The sequence below is a fragment of the Saimiri boliviensis genome, chromosome 1, assembly GCF_048565385.1.
Source record: "Saimiri boliviensis isolate mSaiBol1 chromosome 1, mSaiBol1.pri, whole genome shotgun sequence".
In the NCBI taxonomy this organism is placed as follows: domain Eukaryota; kingdom Metazoa; phylum Chordata; class Mammalia; order Primates; family Cebidae; genus Saimiri; species Saimiri boliviensis.
The window spans coordinates 261,544,381-261,559,369 of NC_133449.1; the positions used below are offsets into that span (position 1 = coordinate 261,544,381).

Below are 14,989 nucleotides of genomic sequence, written 5' to 3' on the forward strand. Positions count from 1 at the left end.
GGGTTGTGCCTTATCTACCAATTTCCTGCTTTGCCACCCTAGGGACACAAGGACATTGTGGAGGGCGCTGGCTGAAAAGCCAGCCTCCAGTGGGAAACTCCTGCGAGCCTTAATAGACAAACTGGAGACCGAGTTAGAAGATGACATCGCCCGGGTTGAGGCAATTTCAGTGAGTTGGACAGACTGAACCCATCACTTGCCTGAGACTGTGCCATCTTCTATTATCTATCTCCACCTGGAGCTTGGTACCATCGCATTAATGACATCGCCCCCTCCTCTCATACCCTAACTTTACTCCAGTTTATGTTGGACAATTATGGCTGTACTTTTCTCTGTGGCTGATCATTTTTAGAAGCAAATTTCTCATCAACCCCCTCCCCAAAAAAATCTATGTACCTATATTTCCAGATTAGTCTTTAAGATATCCAAAGCACCCTTTTTTGTTGAAAAACCCCAATGCTGAAAATACTTTATTTTACATTACTAGTGCCCCCTGGCAGTCACAAGGCTAATATGGCAGTCCCTGAGTTGAGAAATTTCCAGACATAGAAACCCTCCCTTTTCTATGTGTTTTTACTATAAACATGGCCAACTTACAAAGTAATCATTCGTAGAAAAAACAAAGTTGAAAATCAGCTCAGAGAGAAGATGACCTTGGAGGAAGTGAGACTGCCTAACCAAGAGGCCCTGTCCCCCTTCAGGTGGCCTGTGCTATGTATGAAGTGATCTCAATGGGCACCTCTATCACCCGCTCGTATCCAGAGCTATTCACTCTCCTCCTGAAGCTGGTTAGCTGCACACTAGGCCAGAAGATGCCCACCTCTCCCCAGAGCCTCAGGCGGCGTGTGATGCAGCAGGGAGAACAGCAGCAGATCCCAGACCCCTGCAGGTAAACGGCTAATTGGGAAGCACTTTCCATAGCTGTCCTAATCCCAGACTACAGGAGAGGCGCTGCAGAAGTCAGGGTCTGCACTTTCTGGCATGGCATCCGTTGTCCATGAAGAAACAAGTCTCCACTGTCCCTAAGCGATGACACCATAGTTCTTGAGCCAGTATCCAGTGTAGCTGCACAGAATAGTGGGAATAGTGGGAACTTAAGGAATAAGGGGCTATGCTTTCTTTCCTAGAGTAACTACTGTATGATCTTTGGTTTCTGTCATTGAGAACTTTCTAGAAAGGCTGGAATCTTGTGATCTTCAAGGCCACCAGGGAAATAAGAAAAATTAAAATAAATACCATAGGTCAGGTGTCCCCAAACTTTTTACACAGGGACCAGTTCACTGTCCCTCAGACCGTTGGAGGGCCACCACATACTGTGCTCCTCTCACTGACCACCAATGAAAGAGGTGACCCCTCCTGAAGTGCAGCGGGGTGCTGGATAAATGGCCTCGGGGGCTGCATGCGGCCCGCGGGCCATCGTTTGGGGATGCCTGCCATAGGTCATAAATGCTAAGACTTCAGCAATTGAAAAAAGCAATTTTTTGCATACCATTGAGAACATAGAAAAGGACTCCAAAGTAAGCCGTGAATCAATGCTTTCTTAAACGTTAACATGTTTATTCGGTACTTATCAAAAGAAATCTTTTAGAATTATGAGGTATAAATTTTCATTTTATATCACATCATTCTGCTTCCCTGCCATTTGCATAACTTTTCATTGCAATGTATAATTATAGGGCAAGATTTTTAAAGACACTTTAAATGGCATTTAGACTCAACACATGTGTTTGGTTGGTGCAAAAGTAATTGCCATTTTTGCCATTAAAAGTAACCATTCCAATAATACATGTAACTTTACTAAAATGATGACAGTATAAAGAGCTACACTGAAGCCAGGCAGCACATGTGAATGCACAGACAACAGCAACTACATCACAAGTACCATATGACCAAGAACAATTGTAACACACATCTATGAGTCCTGATTTCAGAGATGCTGTTTTAGAATCAGTGAAATATGGTACTATTTACTTTTTATTCTTAGGGCTTATTTTTCCTTATGGGGGAGTGTTGACAAGATTCTGTGGCATTACTTACTGGCCCATATCATCTGCATGTCCCCAAGGGTCCCAAGGCTAAATTGTGAGCATAGGGCTGCCTGTTGTTCCCTTATACAACATCCCCTAGTCCAGGGGTGGGAAAGCATTGTGAAGAGTGGGAAGAGTAAATCTGGGAATGTGTAATCCCCTATAAAGATTGATTTGGTTTTGTAATGCTGTCTCCTTTAGGCTTTCAACTGCCACTCTAAGATGCTTGCAAGCCCAAGCCATGAGAGAAGGCCTTGCAAAGGAATCTGATGAGGGGGACAACTTATGGGCTCTACTCAGCAGTCCTAGGACCCATCACATAGGCGTGTGTTCGCTGGCCAGGTAATGTGCAGGTTTTCTAGAACCAGATAAAGAGGAGAAAACCAAAAAAATCATGCAATACAGGCAACCTCGCTGAGCGTGATTGATTCATTTAGTTGAAGTAGGACAAACAGGGAAGACAGCAAAGGGAGTGGGAAGAGATGGTAAGATCAGCCCCACACACACCACTCCCCGCAAGAAACATGATTCAAGTGAACATGTTTAGACAAACTATATTTAAAAATAAATAAATAAATGTTTAATATTCACATATCTAGAATTGTTGAACATTTTTTTATCAGCTTAAAAAAATTTTTTTTTTAATTTTTTTTATTTCAGTAGGTTTTTGGGGAATGGGTGGTATTTGGTTACATGACTAAGTTCTTTAGTGATGATTTCTGAGATTTGAGTGTACTCATCACCTGAGCAGTGTACACTGTACCCAGTGTGTACTCTTTTGTCCCTCACTCCACTCCTGCCCTTTCCCCCCAGTCCCCAAGATCCAATGTGTTATGCTTATGCCTTTGCATCCTCACAGCTTTTCTCTCACATGTGAGTGAGAACATACGATGTTTTATTTTCCATTCCTGAATTACTTCACATAGAATAATAGTCTCCAATTCCATCCAGGTTGCTGTGAATGCCATTATTTCATTCCTTTTTATGGCTGAGTAGTATTCCATGGTGTGTGTGTATATATATATATATATATATATATATATATCACATTTTCTTTATCTATTCGTTGAAATGGGCATTTGAGCTGGTTCCATATTTTTGCAATTGCAAATTGTGCTGTTGAAAACATACATGTACAAGTATCCTTTTCATATAAGGACTTCTTTTCCTCTGGGTAGATACCTAGTAGTGGGATTGCTGGATCAAATGGTAGATCTACTTTTAGTTCTTTAAGAATCACCACTGTTTTCCACGGTACTAGCTTCCATTCCCACCAACGGTGAAAAAGTGTTTTCTTTTCACGGCATTCATGCCAACATCTATTTTTTTTAATGGCCATTCTTGCAGGAGTGAAGTGGTGTCGCATTGCGGTTTTGAGTTGCATTTCTCTGATCATTAGTGATGTTGAGCATTTTTCCATGTGCTTCTTGGCCATTTGTATCTTTTTTTGAGAATTGTCTATTTATGTCGTTAGCCCACTTTTTGATGAGATTGTTCAGAGAAACTACATTTAAATTGGACACTTGGATAGGCCATTTTAAAGTTTAAGCCTCGGTGGCTTTAATAAGTATTTCCTTTTTCTTGGAGATGGAGTAGTCTCACTCTACACCCAGGCTGAAGTGCAGTGGCTCGGCTCACTGCAACCTCCACCTCCTGGGTTCATGCCATTCTCCTGCTTCAGTGTCCCAAGTAGCTGGGACTACAGGTGCACACTGCCACGCCTGGCTAATTTTTTGTATTTTAGTGGAGATGGGATTTTACCGTGTTGCCCAGGCTGGTCTCAAACTCCTGAGCTCAGGGAATCCGCCCATCTCAGCCTTCCATAGTGCTAGGATTACAGGCATGAACCACCGTGCCCGGCCAAGCATTGCTTTTTAAACAGATTACTTGCCCGATGAACAAATAAACTAAGATTTCCTCCATTGTTTAGAAAAATAAGTCTTTGCTAAAATGTGCATTTTCTAGGAGCATAGCAGTGTGGCAACACGGAGTCATACTGGACATCATGGAACAGCTGCTCTCATCCCTCACCTCCTCCTCGGAGAACTACCGGATAACTGGCACAGCTTTCTTCTCTGAGGCAAGGGAGAGCAGCCCTCAGAGCACACGCACTGGGTCACCTTGGGGTATTTCTCTCAGGGTCTGTAGCCCAGTGAGCTCTGGAACCAGGGAAGAGAGACTTCAAAGTGCAGGGCTTTAACAGAGGAGAGACCAGCTACTGCAAGAGATACGGTACCTCAGCAGGGGGTGAAGGAGGAAAAAGAAACCACTTCACTCACCTCCTGCCCTCTAGTTCGCAGAAGGCAGAGAAAGGGGGACGATGAATCTGTAAGGGACAAAACAAAGCAATGTAGCACTGACCCTTCACATTCTGGCCTAAAGAATATCCCAACCAATCCAGAGGAGGAACACCATCCGTCGTCCCTGTTTCCCGTGCCCTGTGTTTCCACTGAAACTAGACACATCTCTTATGCAGGTAACTGAGTTCACATCACCATGTGAACTTGACCCATGCGCTGCTCACATCTAGAGCTCAGCTTCAGCTAGGCTTGCTGGTTTACCAGAGGGCTTCCTCCTCTGCTCCACAAGTAGTGAGGTCCTCTCTTTAATTGTAGTTTTGATGTCTTTGGCACTCTCCTGAAGGGGGGCCATGCTCTTAACTAAAGGGGAGGAGTGTCTTGATTTCAGCTCATGAAGGAGCCAATCCTTTGGAAGCGTAGCAGTCTGCGGGATGTGCTAATCTTGATGGATCAAAGTGCTTGGGACTCCAATGCCACTCTGAGGCAAATGGCCATCCGAGGGCTCGGCAACACAGCGTCCGGGGCTCCTCACAAGGTAAAAGGCGTTCTAAGGGGAAATGGTTCACTTAAGTCAAGTTTTGAAATAATTATTAACTCACCCACACCTAGTAGTTATATAAAAATTAATTGGAAATCCAAATACGTTGCTGAAGTGGTAGTTCTTGGGTTAAAGTACATGAAGTACATGACTGACAAAATTTCAGTCCACTTGTGTGATATGCATAGAACAATTTTCAAGATTAAGAGGTCTTATTTCAAAATAGGTGAAGAAACATAAGCAGTTAATGCTAGAATCTATCATCAGAGGCCTGTATCACCTAGCTCGCACCGAAGTTGTCTGTGAAAGCTTGAAGGCTCTAAAAAAAATCCTGGGGCTGCTCACAGACCGAGACGTGAGCTTCTACTTCAAGGAAATAGTGCTACAAACAAGGACCTTCTTTGAAGATGTAAGTGATCCTGTTTAGGTATCTTCCCTTCCCAGAAGTGAGTGAACAGAAAAAGTTTCAGGTAGTGCTTGCAGAAGACATTGTCCGTGTCCCACTCAAATTCCTCAGCCTGCCCCAGAGGTCACCTGCAGACAGTCTCCATACAAGCTCTTGGCTTCCTGTGTCTCTCTGCCTGAGGGTGCTCTATGGCTTGGGAATCATGATTGGTCTAAGCAGGGTGAGCCAGAATTATCGGGGGAAGAAACGCCCTGGGAAGGATCCTCAAACAGTAAGAAATGAGAGTTTGTAGATAAACTTTATAGCTTCCTCATCCCTCAGAAAGATGGAGCTCCACTTGCTCATTAACAGTAACACACTCGTTAATACTTCCTTTCTGGGCTTTCCTCCCTTCCCTGTCTCATCCCCACTACCCCGCATGCTTCCTGGGCTCACCTCCCAAATGAATTACTTACACCAAAGTCTTCACCTCAAGGTTTGCTTTGGGGGGAAGCATAAATTATGACAGTGCTCAAAGAAGAACTAGGATCTGAATAAAGACAGTGTTTCTTCCAACACTACCTTTCCACTTCCAGCATTCAGAGACTTATTTTACCTAGGTGTCAGTAACCTGCACTCCATGGACCAAATCCCAACTACAGCCTGTTTTTGTAAATAAAGTTTTATTGGAACACAGCCATACTTATTGCTTACTTATTGTCTGTGGCTGCTTTCACACTCCATAGTGGTGTCGATCGGCTGTTACAGAGACCTTATGACCCACAGAGTTTAAACTATTTGCTGTCTGACCTTTTAGAGAAAAAGTTTGCCAGCTCTTGATCTACTCCAAATCCCCAGTTTCAAAAAAGGTAAGTCAGCCGTCCTAGGCAGAGAAGGGTCATTTTCCCTTATGCCTTCCAGGAAGCACATTTTAGTATTTATTTTTGGTTTATTCACTGCCACCAATGTAAAAGTATCTTTTTAACCTAGACCTATTATTTTATAATCTAAACCTGTCTCTTCATGTGCTATTGTCAGAGGAGATGGAAAACTGCTAGTTGCCTTCTCTAGTGCATTCTTCATAAACATTAAGGCTTTGTTCAATTACCTATTTACCTTACAGTCTGTGGACTTGAGAAGTCTTCATTTCCTTCGTTATTCATCATAAACCTAATTTTTCTGCTCATTAAATGTTTTGCAAGCCCATGACTGAGTTGGACCTCTAAATGAGGCTCAAGAAGTATTGAATAGAATCTAAAGAAATACTACCTCTCAAATCCAACTGTTTCCTGTTTCTTCGTTCCATCTTTTTTAATTTTGCCCTTTCTTCCTGATTTTGGCATGCTAACTGTAGGAACCTCTAGATTTTAGTCTGTAGTATATGCCCACAGTCCATCATTCTTCAGTTTCATCTTTTTGCAGTTTTTCTTATCTATGTACTAGCCTAAACCTGGCCTTTGAAAACATCTTTCTCCTTGTTTCCATCCATTTCCTCCAATCAACCAATATCACTTTTAGGCTAGGCATACTGTCTCATGCCTGTAATCCCAGTACTTTGGGAGGCTGAGGCAGCCGGATCATCTGAGGTCAGTAGTTCGTGATCAACCTGGCCAACATGGTGAAACCTTGTCTCTACTAAAAAGACAAAAATTAGCCGGGCATGGTGGTGCACATCTGTAATTCCAGCTACTCAGGAGGCTGAGACTGGAGAATCACTTGAACCCAGGAGGCAGAGGTTGCAGTGAGCTGAGACTGTGCCACTGCACTCTAGCCTGGACAACAAGAATGAAACTCTGTCTTAAAAATAATTAAAAGTATCTTGTCCTCAAAAATGCTTACTGGGCTCCCACCCAATTCAGTGTTTTCTGTAAAAATAACAAAGATATCCTTTATCTTCATTGCACAGGGCGGAAGTCACTCCTTCAAACCCCAGCTGTTAGGTTTCCTGGACTCGTTGTTGATCTGATAATAGTTCTCTTAGATCTGAGCCTCCAGTACATCACAAGTCCACTTAACAATTTTGTGGTCAAGATAATATTTCTCAGTGTCATCAGAGAAGGAGAAAATATGCTAAAGTCTTGCTGATCTTTAGCTCAGAACTTGCTCATTTCTAATAGGTGTCAACTCCATCATGCTTGCAAAAAATTAAAGCTGGACAAAACTTTGGCTCTTAGTACTGATGTGCTGTTTGCTCTCCAGAAATGCCATCTTTTTACAACTGTAGTTAACTCTGTGATCTATTGCCCACGTGTTTTTCTGTAGATCAAGCGTTACTTTCCATAATCTCCAAATTTTCTTTCTTTTTTCCTTTCAATATTTAAATACTTTCTTAGAATTTTAAAAACATGGCAACACTTGAATGAAATGGTAGAAGAGAAAACATGGCTGCTGCCCCATGTTCCGTTTCCTTCTTGCTACTATTGCCCACACTGTTACTCTGAGCAATTGCTTTACCCTCTGTGACTCTATTTTCTCAAATGAACATGAGGAGATTGGACTAGACTTTCCCTAACATTTCTCTCAGCACCCAAAACACTGTTGCCACTTTTTCTTTCTGATTTTTCATCATCCCAATCGGTTGATTCTTCCTAGGACCTATCATTAGCTCATAGATTTTGCAAAATTCAAACTTCTTTAAATGCCTCTCTACCTTTTTGGTACCTTGTTTTTTGTTAGCTCTCTCCTTCTAAAGAGATGTCTTTTAAAAATAAATCCTGACCTTATTTCTAATAAATTTTAAAAATGTGTTTCTACTTTCATTTTCATTATACAAGGTCACATCTGAGCTTTTCTGATCTTTTCTCAACAAGCCATCATTTTTTAAGAAGATCTATATTAATTTTATTTTTTATGTTTATTGTTTATCTAAATAATATTCTGCTATTCAGGACTACTTTTTCTTTAATCCCTCTTTGTTCATATGCTTAAACTACTTTTCTGGACCTAAAAATTAAAAAAAAAACTTCCATGAAATTCATCTCACTTCATTTCTTCCTTGTTGGAACTCTGAAACATACCAATAAAGTATATGAGATAATGGGAGGCCATCTTCCTCCCCACCTTTCTCTTGTTTTCTTTTCTTTTTTTATTTTTATTTTTATTTTTTTTATTTTTTGAGACCGTCTTGCCTTGTTAACCAGGCTGGAGTGCAGTAGTGCAATCGTGGCTCACTGCAGCCTCCTCCTCCCAGGTTCAAGCAATTCTTGTGCCTCAGCCTTCCAAGTAGCTGGGACTATAGGTGCCTGCCACCACGCCTGGCTAATTTTTATATTTTTAGTAGAGACAAGGTTTTACCATTTTTGCCAGGCTGCCCTCAAACTCCTGACCTCAGGTAATCCACCAACTCAGCCTCCCAAAATTCTGGAATTACAGGCATGAGCCACCACACCCTGCCCCTTTGGTTTCCTAAAATCATTGCCTGCCATCTTGGACAAAAACCAAGAACATTCCATAACTTCACATACTGAAGAGTAGAGCTAGACACTTCTCTGTTTAACCTCTCTAAGAACCAAGGCCCGAATTCCCAAGTTGTCTGTCATCCCTTTAGAAAATATTTGGTGTTGTTAGAATAGTATTAGGCCTTGGGCAATTAAGATTAGAGGCGCCATAATTCTAGGCTAGTAACACAACCAAACTAATTTCCCTCCCCGGCCTTTTCTATGAGCATCCCTGTTTATCATTCCTGTGGTTATGGTCACCCTTCCCCACTGGCTACTCAAAGACAGAAATCAACCCTCTGGCATCATATAAACCCCAGTACCCAGGGTTTCTTAAACCCATGGAGTACGGAGAGAATGATTCAGGGGAAGAAAGAGAGTTCTTGGAATATTTACAGGCCGTGGCTACGATGCACCAGTGCCTGGGTTCCAGCCTTCTTTGGCTGAAGTGGGGATGGTGGGATGAGAGCCAAGAATGTGCTGGCAGGGAATGGCCTGTGATAGGATATTCACCATGACATGCGTTTGTCATCACAGGAGCAGGATGATGTGAGATTGACTGCCATCTTCTTATTTGAGGACCTGGCATCCCTAACAGGAAGAAGGTGGAAGATTTTTTTTGCTGAGGAAATAAAAAAGAGCCTGATTTCCTTCCTTCTGCACCTTTGGGATCCCAATCCCAAGATTGGAGTTGTAAGTGCCCTCCACAGACATCTGCCCCTCCTGCTCTCCCCATGGCTCAGAAGTGCCAATAAGCCTGGTCTAGCTGCACCAGGAGCCAGATCTAAAGTCATCCCTTAGAACGGAACCTGAAAACCACTTCTCCAATTCTGGGTTCTTTTTGCCATCTCTTCCCGAGTTTACTCTTCCATCCTGGAAACTGGGAAGGTGCCAGCAATGACTATAAAGCCATCCATACCACTGACTGCTACTGCTTCTTTCCCAGTACTATTCAGCACTTTTTCCCTTCTAGAAGGAGATCCTAACATTCTGGACTGTGATGCAGAAAACTCTGTTTTCCAGGCTTGCCGTGATGTCTTGATTGTCTGCATTCCTTTTTTGGGCCTCCAGGAACTCTACGGGGTATTAGACCACCTCCTTGATCAGGATCTACCAAGGGCGAGGGATTTTTATAGGCTATTCTGTATGAAACTGGTGAGTGTCCAATAGATGCCACCTTGAAAAAAGGCAGGACAAGCGTCTCAACAAACCCCAGAAGGGCAAACAATGTAGTGAGGAATCTCTGGCCAGAGCCGGAACTGCCTTGGAAGGATAGCAGTGATCTGGTATCCTGCCACAGGACCTTCTGCTAATTTCCCAAGTCCTGACTGGGATCTATTCTCCTCAATTCCTAACATTCATTCTGTTGATTAATCCCTTAAACTCCCATGCCTTCCTGATTAAATGTAGATCAAAATACCCATAAGACAATTTTCGGCCAATTAATTTATGGAGTGTGAGTGCTCACTGGCCTTGACAGATCCATTCTGAGGACCTTTAGGATGCCGAATGTCACAAAGGTTCACTTTCTACTTGCCCTGTTTATAATTCACATCTCTTCTAGGCCAAGAAAAACCAGGAAATTCTGTGGATCCTCCACACACACTCCTACACCTTCTTCACCAGTAGCTGGGAGATAATCAGGAGTGCAGCTGTCAAACTCACAGGTGAGTACGCATCCCCATTTCCCACCCAGACCCAGATGTGTCTGCTTTTTCCATCTAGTTTTGTTTTGACCAGAAGCTGTCCCGTGTGGACACTAGTATGACCAGTATAACTTTTTGATTAAAGCCCAGGAAGGGCTTCTACCTTCCATCTTGTAACATCCTCCCTCAAAGAAACCTGCTTCCTTTGACAGTGAAAACTCATAACCTCTCCTGACTTGCCTACACTCACTCTCCTCCCATCTTGAGCCCTTCATGCTCCTTCTGGCTCCAAGTCCTTGCTCCTTCTTTTCCCCAAATCTTTGCTCCCAGCTGCTGCCTTTACGTAAACACTTTCCTTCACCTCATCCCAGAAGATAAACTATCCTCAGCATCCAAAGTTCAATTCAAGCCAAGAGCTTTGGCAGCATGATACAAGTGGAAAGCATGTTAATGGGGGCAGCAGCCTGTGGCTCAGCTGTGTGATTCTGGAAATTGACTTAACGTTATGTTACTGCTCTGCCTGATATAAAATAAAACATAAATAAATCTCTAAGGATCATTCTATCATGAAATTCTAACAGATTCACTCCCTTCACCACCTTCAAGACCAAATTAAAAATCTGAGGATTCCTTTTTGAATCACATATGATCGCTACCAACTACGTTATAAACTTTTTGAAGACTGAAACCCTATGTTACACAGATTTGAAATCTCAACAACGAGTAGCCTCCTCAGAAGATCCAGAAGATCACATGTGAACTCTGCCAAATACTCTGGATAAGTGACTACTTGCAGACATGGCACTCAGGACCCAATAGAAGTCACCCTCACATCATTCTAAGGGGTGCAAAGGAAGTCATATAGTTTGCTAATTCACCAAGCTACCTTTTACCTTCTCACCAGGTGCAGAGGCTAACCTGATCTATTTTCCATGGCCTCTCCCTCTATAATGAAACCAGTAACATTGTCTCATATTAACTTTAGATGCCATCATTCTCAATTTGACCAGCCAATACGTGGAGTTATTAGACAGAGAACAACTGACCACACGTGAGTATCAACCCTGGTTTCTGCCCACCATATTGTTACCTTGTCAGGAAAAGAGAAAATATTGCTGCTCTAAGTTCCACGTGAGCCCAGAACTTGAAAATCTTAGTACGAATTATTGTGTCTGTTGCTCTCTGGATGCTAGAATTTCCCCAGGCTATAAAGCCACCTCCAGCTCCACCCCTTTGCAGGCATCAGAAACACCAATAGACTACAACTTTCTAATTGCCTAAACCTACTGATCACAAAGTCAGGGACTTCTCTTCCTTTATTTCAATGTTAAAATCATTCTTGTAGTTCTGCATCCTGCCTTTTAGGATAAAATGCGAGCATGAGGACCTGAGCCCCACTTGGGTCTGACCCTAAGTGCTAAAAAGTTGGGCCTTGGTTTGGTTTGCCCTTCTCGCTGCGCTCTGACTCTCCTCATCCACTTGACTTTGCTATTTTTGTCATTTCAGGGCTCCAAGCACTTTGTCAAGATCCCTGTATTAGCGTCCAGAGAGCCGCCGAGGCTGCCTTGCAGACCCTCCTGAGAAGGTGTAAAGAGACAAGCATTCTTCTGTAAGCCATCAAGAAATAAACTGCTGGCTTTTCCTATAACTGACTCCCGTCCTCATCCTATTACCTCACAAACTTGCAGCATTTTGAGGAAAAACATGCCGCCTAGAATATGGATATTGAAGTAGTGATATATTCCTTCCTTTCCAGAATCTCCCTGGTGGCTTCCATTAGCAAAAAGCAAATCCTACAAGTTCACTTCAGGGATAACCTGTGAGTTGGATAGTGACAGCCACATAGCTTTGCATAGGTTAGCCCTCTATCTTGAGAAAGTAAGTCCCAGCAGACTTCAAAAAGTGGCAGAACTTGACCCACACAATTCTGCTGCCACTAAAAAGAGGTCTACTGTTATTTTCCTCATGTAACCCTTTCCTCTCAGATCTTTGTCAGCTTTGAATTACTACCCACATTCCTCTTTTCAGAATCAGTCTTACGATAAACTTTAACCTGTCTATTCTCTCCCAAGTTGCAATTTACGCGTCAAGACTATGCCAGGTAATTTTCTACAAAAGACCCTGTCTGACATTCTGTTAAAGCTCATCAATTTCTTTCTACTTTTATCCTAGAGCAATAGCGCATATGCACGCACACAGGCACGTGTATGTGTATGTGCATGAGTGTGTTCATTTCTTCATAGTATTAGGATTATTATTCTTTTGTTTTTCACAATGCATAAGTGAAAGGTTACATACATGAAATTATATACCTAAAACTAAATTTCTTTCTTTCTTTCTTTTTTCTGAAAAGGAGTCTTGCTCTGTCACCCAGGCTGGAGTACAATTACACAATGCCAGCTCACTACAACCTCCACCTCCCAGGTTCAAGCAATTTTCCTGCCTCAGCTTTCTGAGTAGCTGGGATTACAGGCACCCACCACCACGCCCAGCTAATTTTTGTATCTTTTAGTAGAGACAGGGTTTCACCATGTTGGTCAGGCTGGTCTCAAACTCCTGACTTAAGGTGATCCACCTACCTTGGCTTCCCAAAGTGCTTGGATTACAGACATAGGCCACCATGCCCAGCCCTGAAAAGAAGTTTCTAACACAGGTAATGGCACTCATTTAAAAGCACCATTATGACCATCTATTAGCACCATTATTAATATATTACTTTAGAATGCCCCTGTAAATTTATATCACTTATATTTTAATCTCTTCATCTCCAAGCTCTTTGGGGAAACATCTTTGTTTCTACAAAGCCTAGGGAGCAATCGAATCTTTCACAAAAGAGATTATGGACTAGGAGTCCATTTCTTCATTTATTTAACAAATATTGAATGCATACAGTTTTATAAGGCATTATTATAGCCACTGGAACCACAACAGGGAGGGAAAATAGAAAAATCCTGTTCACAATAGCAAAGACTTGGAACCAACCAAAATGCCCATCAATGATAGACTGAATAAAGAAAATGTGGCACATATATACCATGGAATACTATGCAGCCATACAGAAGATGAGTTCATGTCCTTTGCAGGGACATGGATGAAGCTGGAAACCATTGTTCTCAGCAAACTGACACAAGAACAGAAAACTAAACACTACATATTCTCACTCATAAGTGGGTGTTGAACAATGAGAACACATGGACACAGGGAGGGAAATATCACACACCAGGGCCTGTCGGGGATTGGGAGGTTAAGGGAGGGATAGTAGGGGGTGAGGGGCTGAGGAGGGATATAGCATTAGGAGAAATACCTAATGCAGATGACGGGGTGATGGATGCAGCAAACCACCATGGCATGTGTATAACTGTGTAACAAACCTGCATGTTCTGCACATGTACCCCAGAACTTAGAGTATAATAAATAATTTTTAAAAAAAAAGAAAAGAAAAGAAAACTTGTGTCTTCATAGAGCTCTTATTCTGTAAAGTCTGTGTATAAATTCCAAGGAATGGAACCAGCCTCCCAGTGATTCCTGCCTCCTGGAATTTTTGCCCCTGAGAAGTCCCTCCTACTATGACTAAAACTGACCTGTGCAACCAATACAATATTTCAGAAATGATGGAATATAACTTCTAAGACAAGGTCATGAATGATAGTGCATTCTCTTGATTCATTCACTCTGGAAGAAGCTAGCTGATGTGTCATAAGGACACTCAAGCAGCCCTGTGGAGAGGTCCAAGTAGCAAAAAACTCCTGCAAACAATGAGCACTCAGTTGCAAGGTATGTCAGTGAGTCATATCCGGAATGGACTGAAGAGCCCATTAGTCTACAGATAATTGAAACCCCAGGTCACTCACACATTGACTGCAACCTAGGATTGTGAGATAAAATACACATGCCCAGGTACAATTGAATTTCAGATAAATGTTGAATTTTTTTTGGTAAAAATACATGCTAGTTATATATTACACTAAAAAAAATTGTTATTTATCCTTAATTCAAATTTAGCTGAGCATCTTATATTTTTATTAGCAAAATCTATTCAAGCACAATTTAATGAGAATCTTTAACCAGAATCATTAACCAAGCTATTCCCAAATTCCTGAACCATGAAACTATGTGGGATAATAAAACTTTGGTGTTTTAAGCCACTAAGTTTTGAGGTAATTTGCTAGGCACCAATAGGTGACTGTTACACAGAGAGTTTATGATCCCACCAAAGTTGTATACAAATTTCGGTATAGAATTGCATAGGTTCATTTTCTGGGTAATGGCTTTCATGAAATTCTTAATGGAGTCAGAAGCTATTCCTAAGCATAACATATGTGAAACAGAGCAAAAAAAACAGAAGGGAAAACACATGGGTTTAGTTGACTTCTTTTGGCAGATCATTTTAAGTCAAATGACCTTGCCAAATAGTGCTATCCAATATAACTTCTGCAATGATGGAAATCGTTTTTTCTTTCCATACTGACAAACATCATAGCCAGTAGCCACGTGTGTCCACTTGAAATGTAGGTAGTTGAGGAATTTGATTTTTAATTTTATCTAATTAATTTTAATTAATTTTTTATTTTATTTTTCCATTTTAAAAAATAAAACAATTAATTTTAATTAACAGAAATTTAATAGTCATGCATAGCTAGTAATTATGGTATTGCA

General features: G+C 41.7%; 1 protein-coding gene across 1 annotated transcript in view; it reads left to right on the plus strand.

The window, feature by feature from the left end:
* Positions 1–11,978, plus strand: part of MROH2B (maestro heat like repeat family member 2B) — a 70,865-nt gene extending 58,887 nt beyond the window's left edge. The window contains exons 32-42 of the mRNA XM_003925897.1: positions 43–169; positions 702–889; positions 2,229–2,369; positions 3,993–4,107; positions 4,716–4,862; positions 5,092–5,274; positions 9,225–9,380; positions 9,711–9,842; positions 10,252–10,354; positions 11,319–11,384; positions 11,840–11,978. Coding sequence (XP_003925946.1) covers positions 43–169; positions 702–889; positions 2,229–2,369; positions 3,993–4,107; positions 4,716–4,862; positions 5,092–5,274; positions 9,225–9,380; positions 9,711–9,842; positions 10,252–10,354; positions 11,319–11,384; positions 11,840–11,946 — 1,465 coding nt within the window. The 3' untranslated portion in view covers positions 11,947–11,978. The remainder of the gene's footprint in view (positions 1–42; positions 170–701; positions 890–2,228; positions 2,370–3,992; positions 4,108–4,715; positions 4,863–5,091; positions 5,275–9,224; positions 9,381–9,710; positions 9,843–10,251; positions 10,355–11,318; positions 11,385–11,839) is intronic.
* Positions 11,979–14,989: the final 3,011 nt, after the last annotated feature.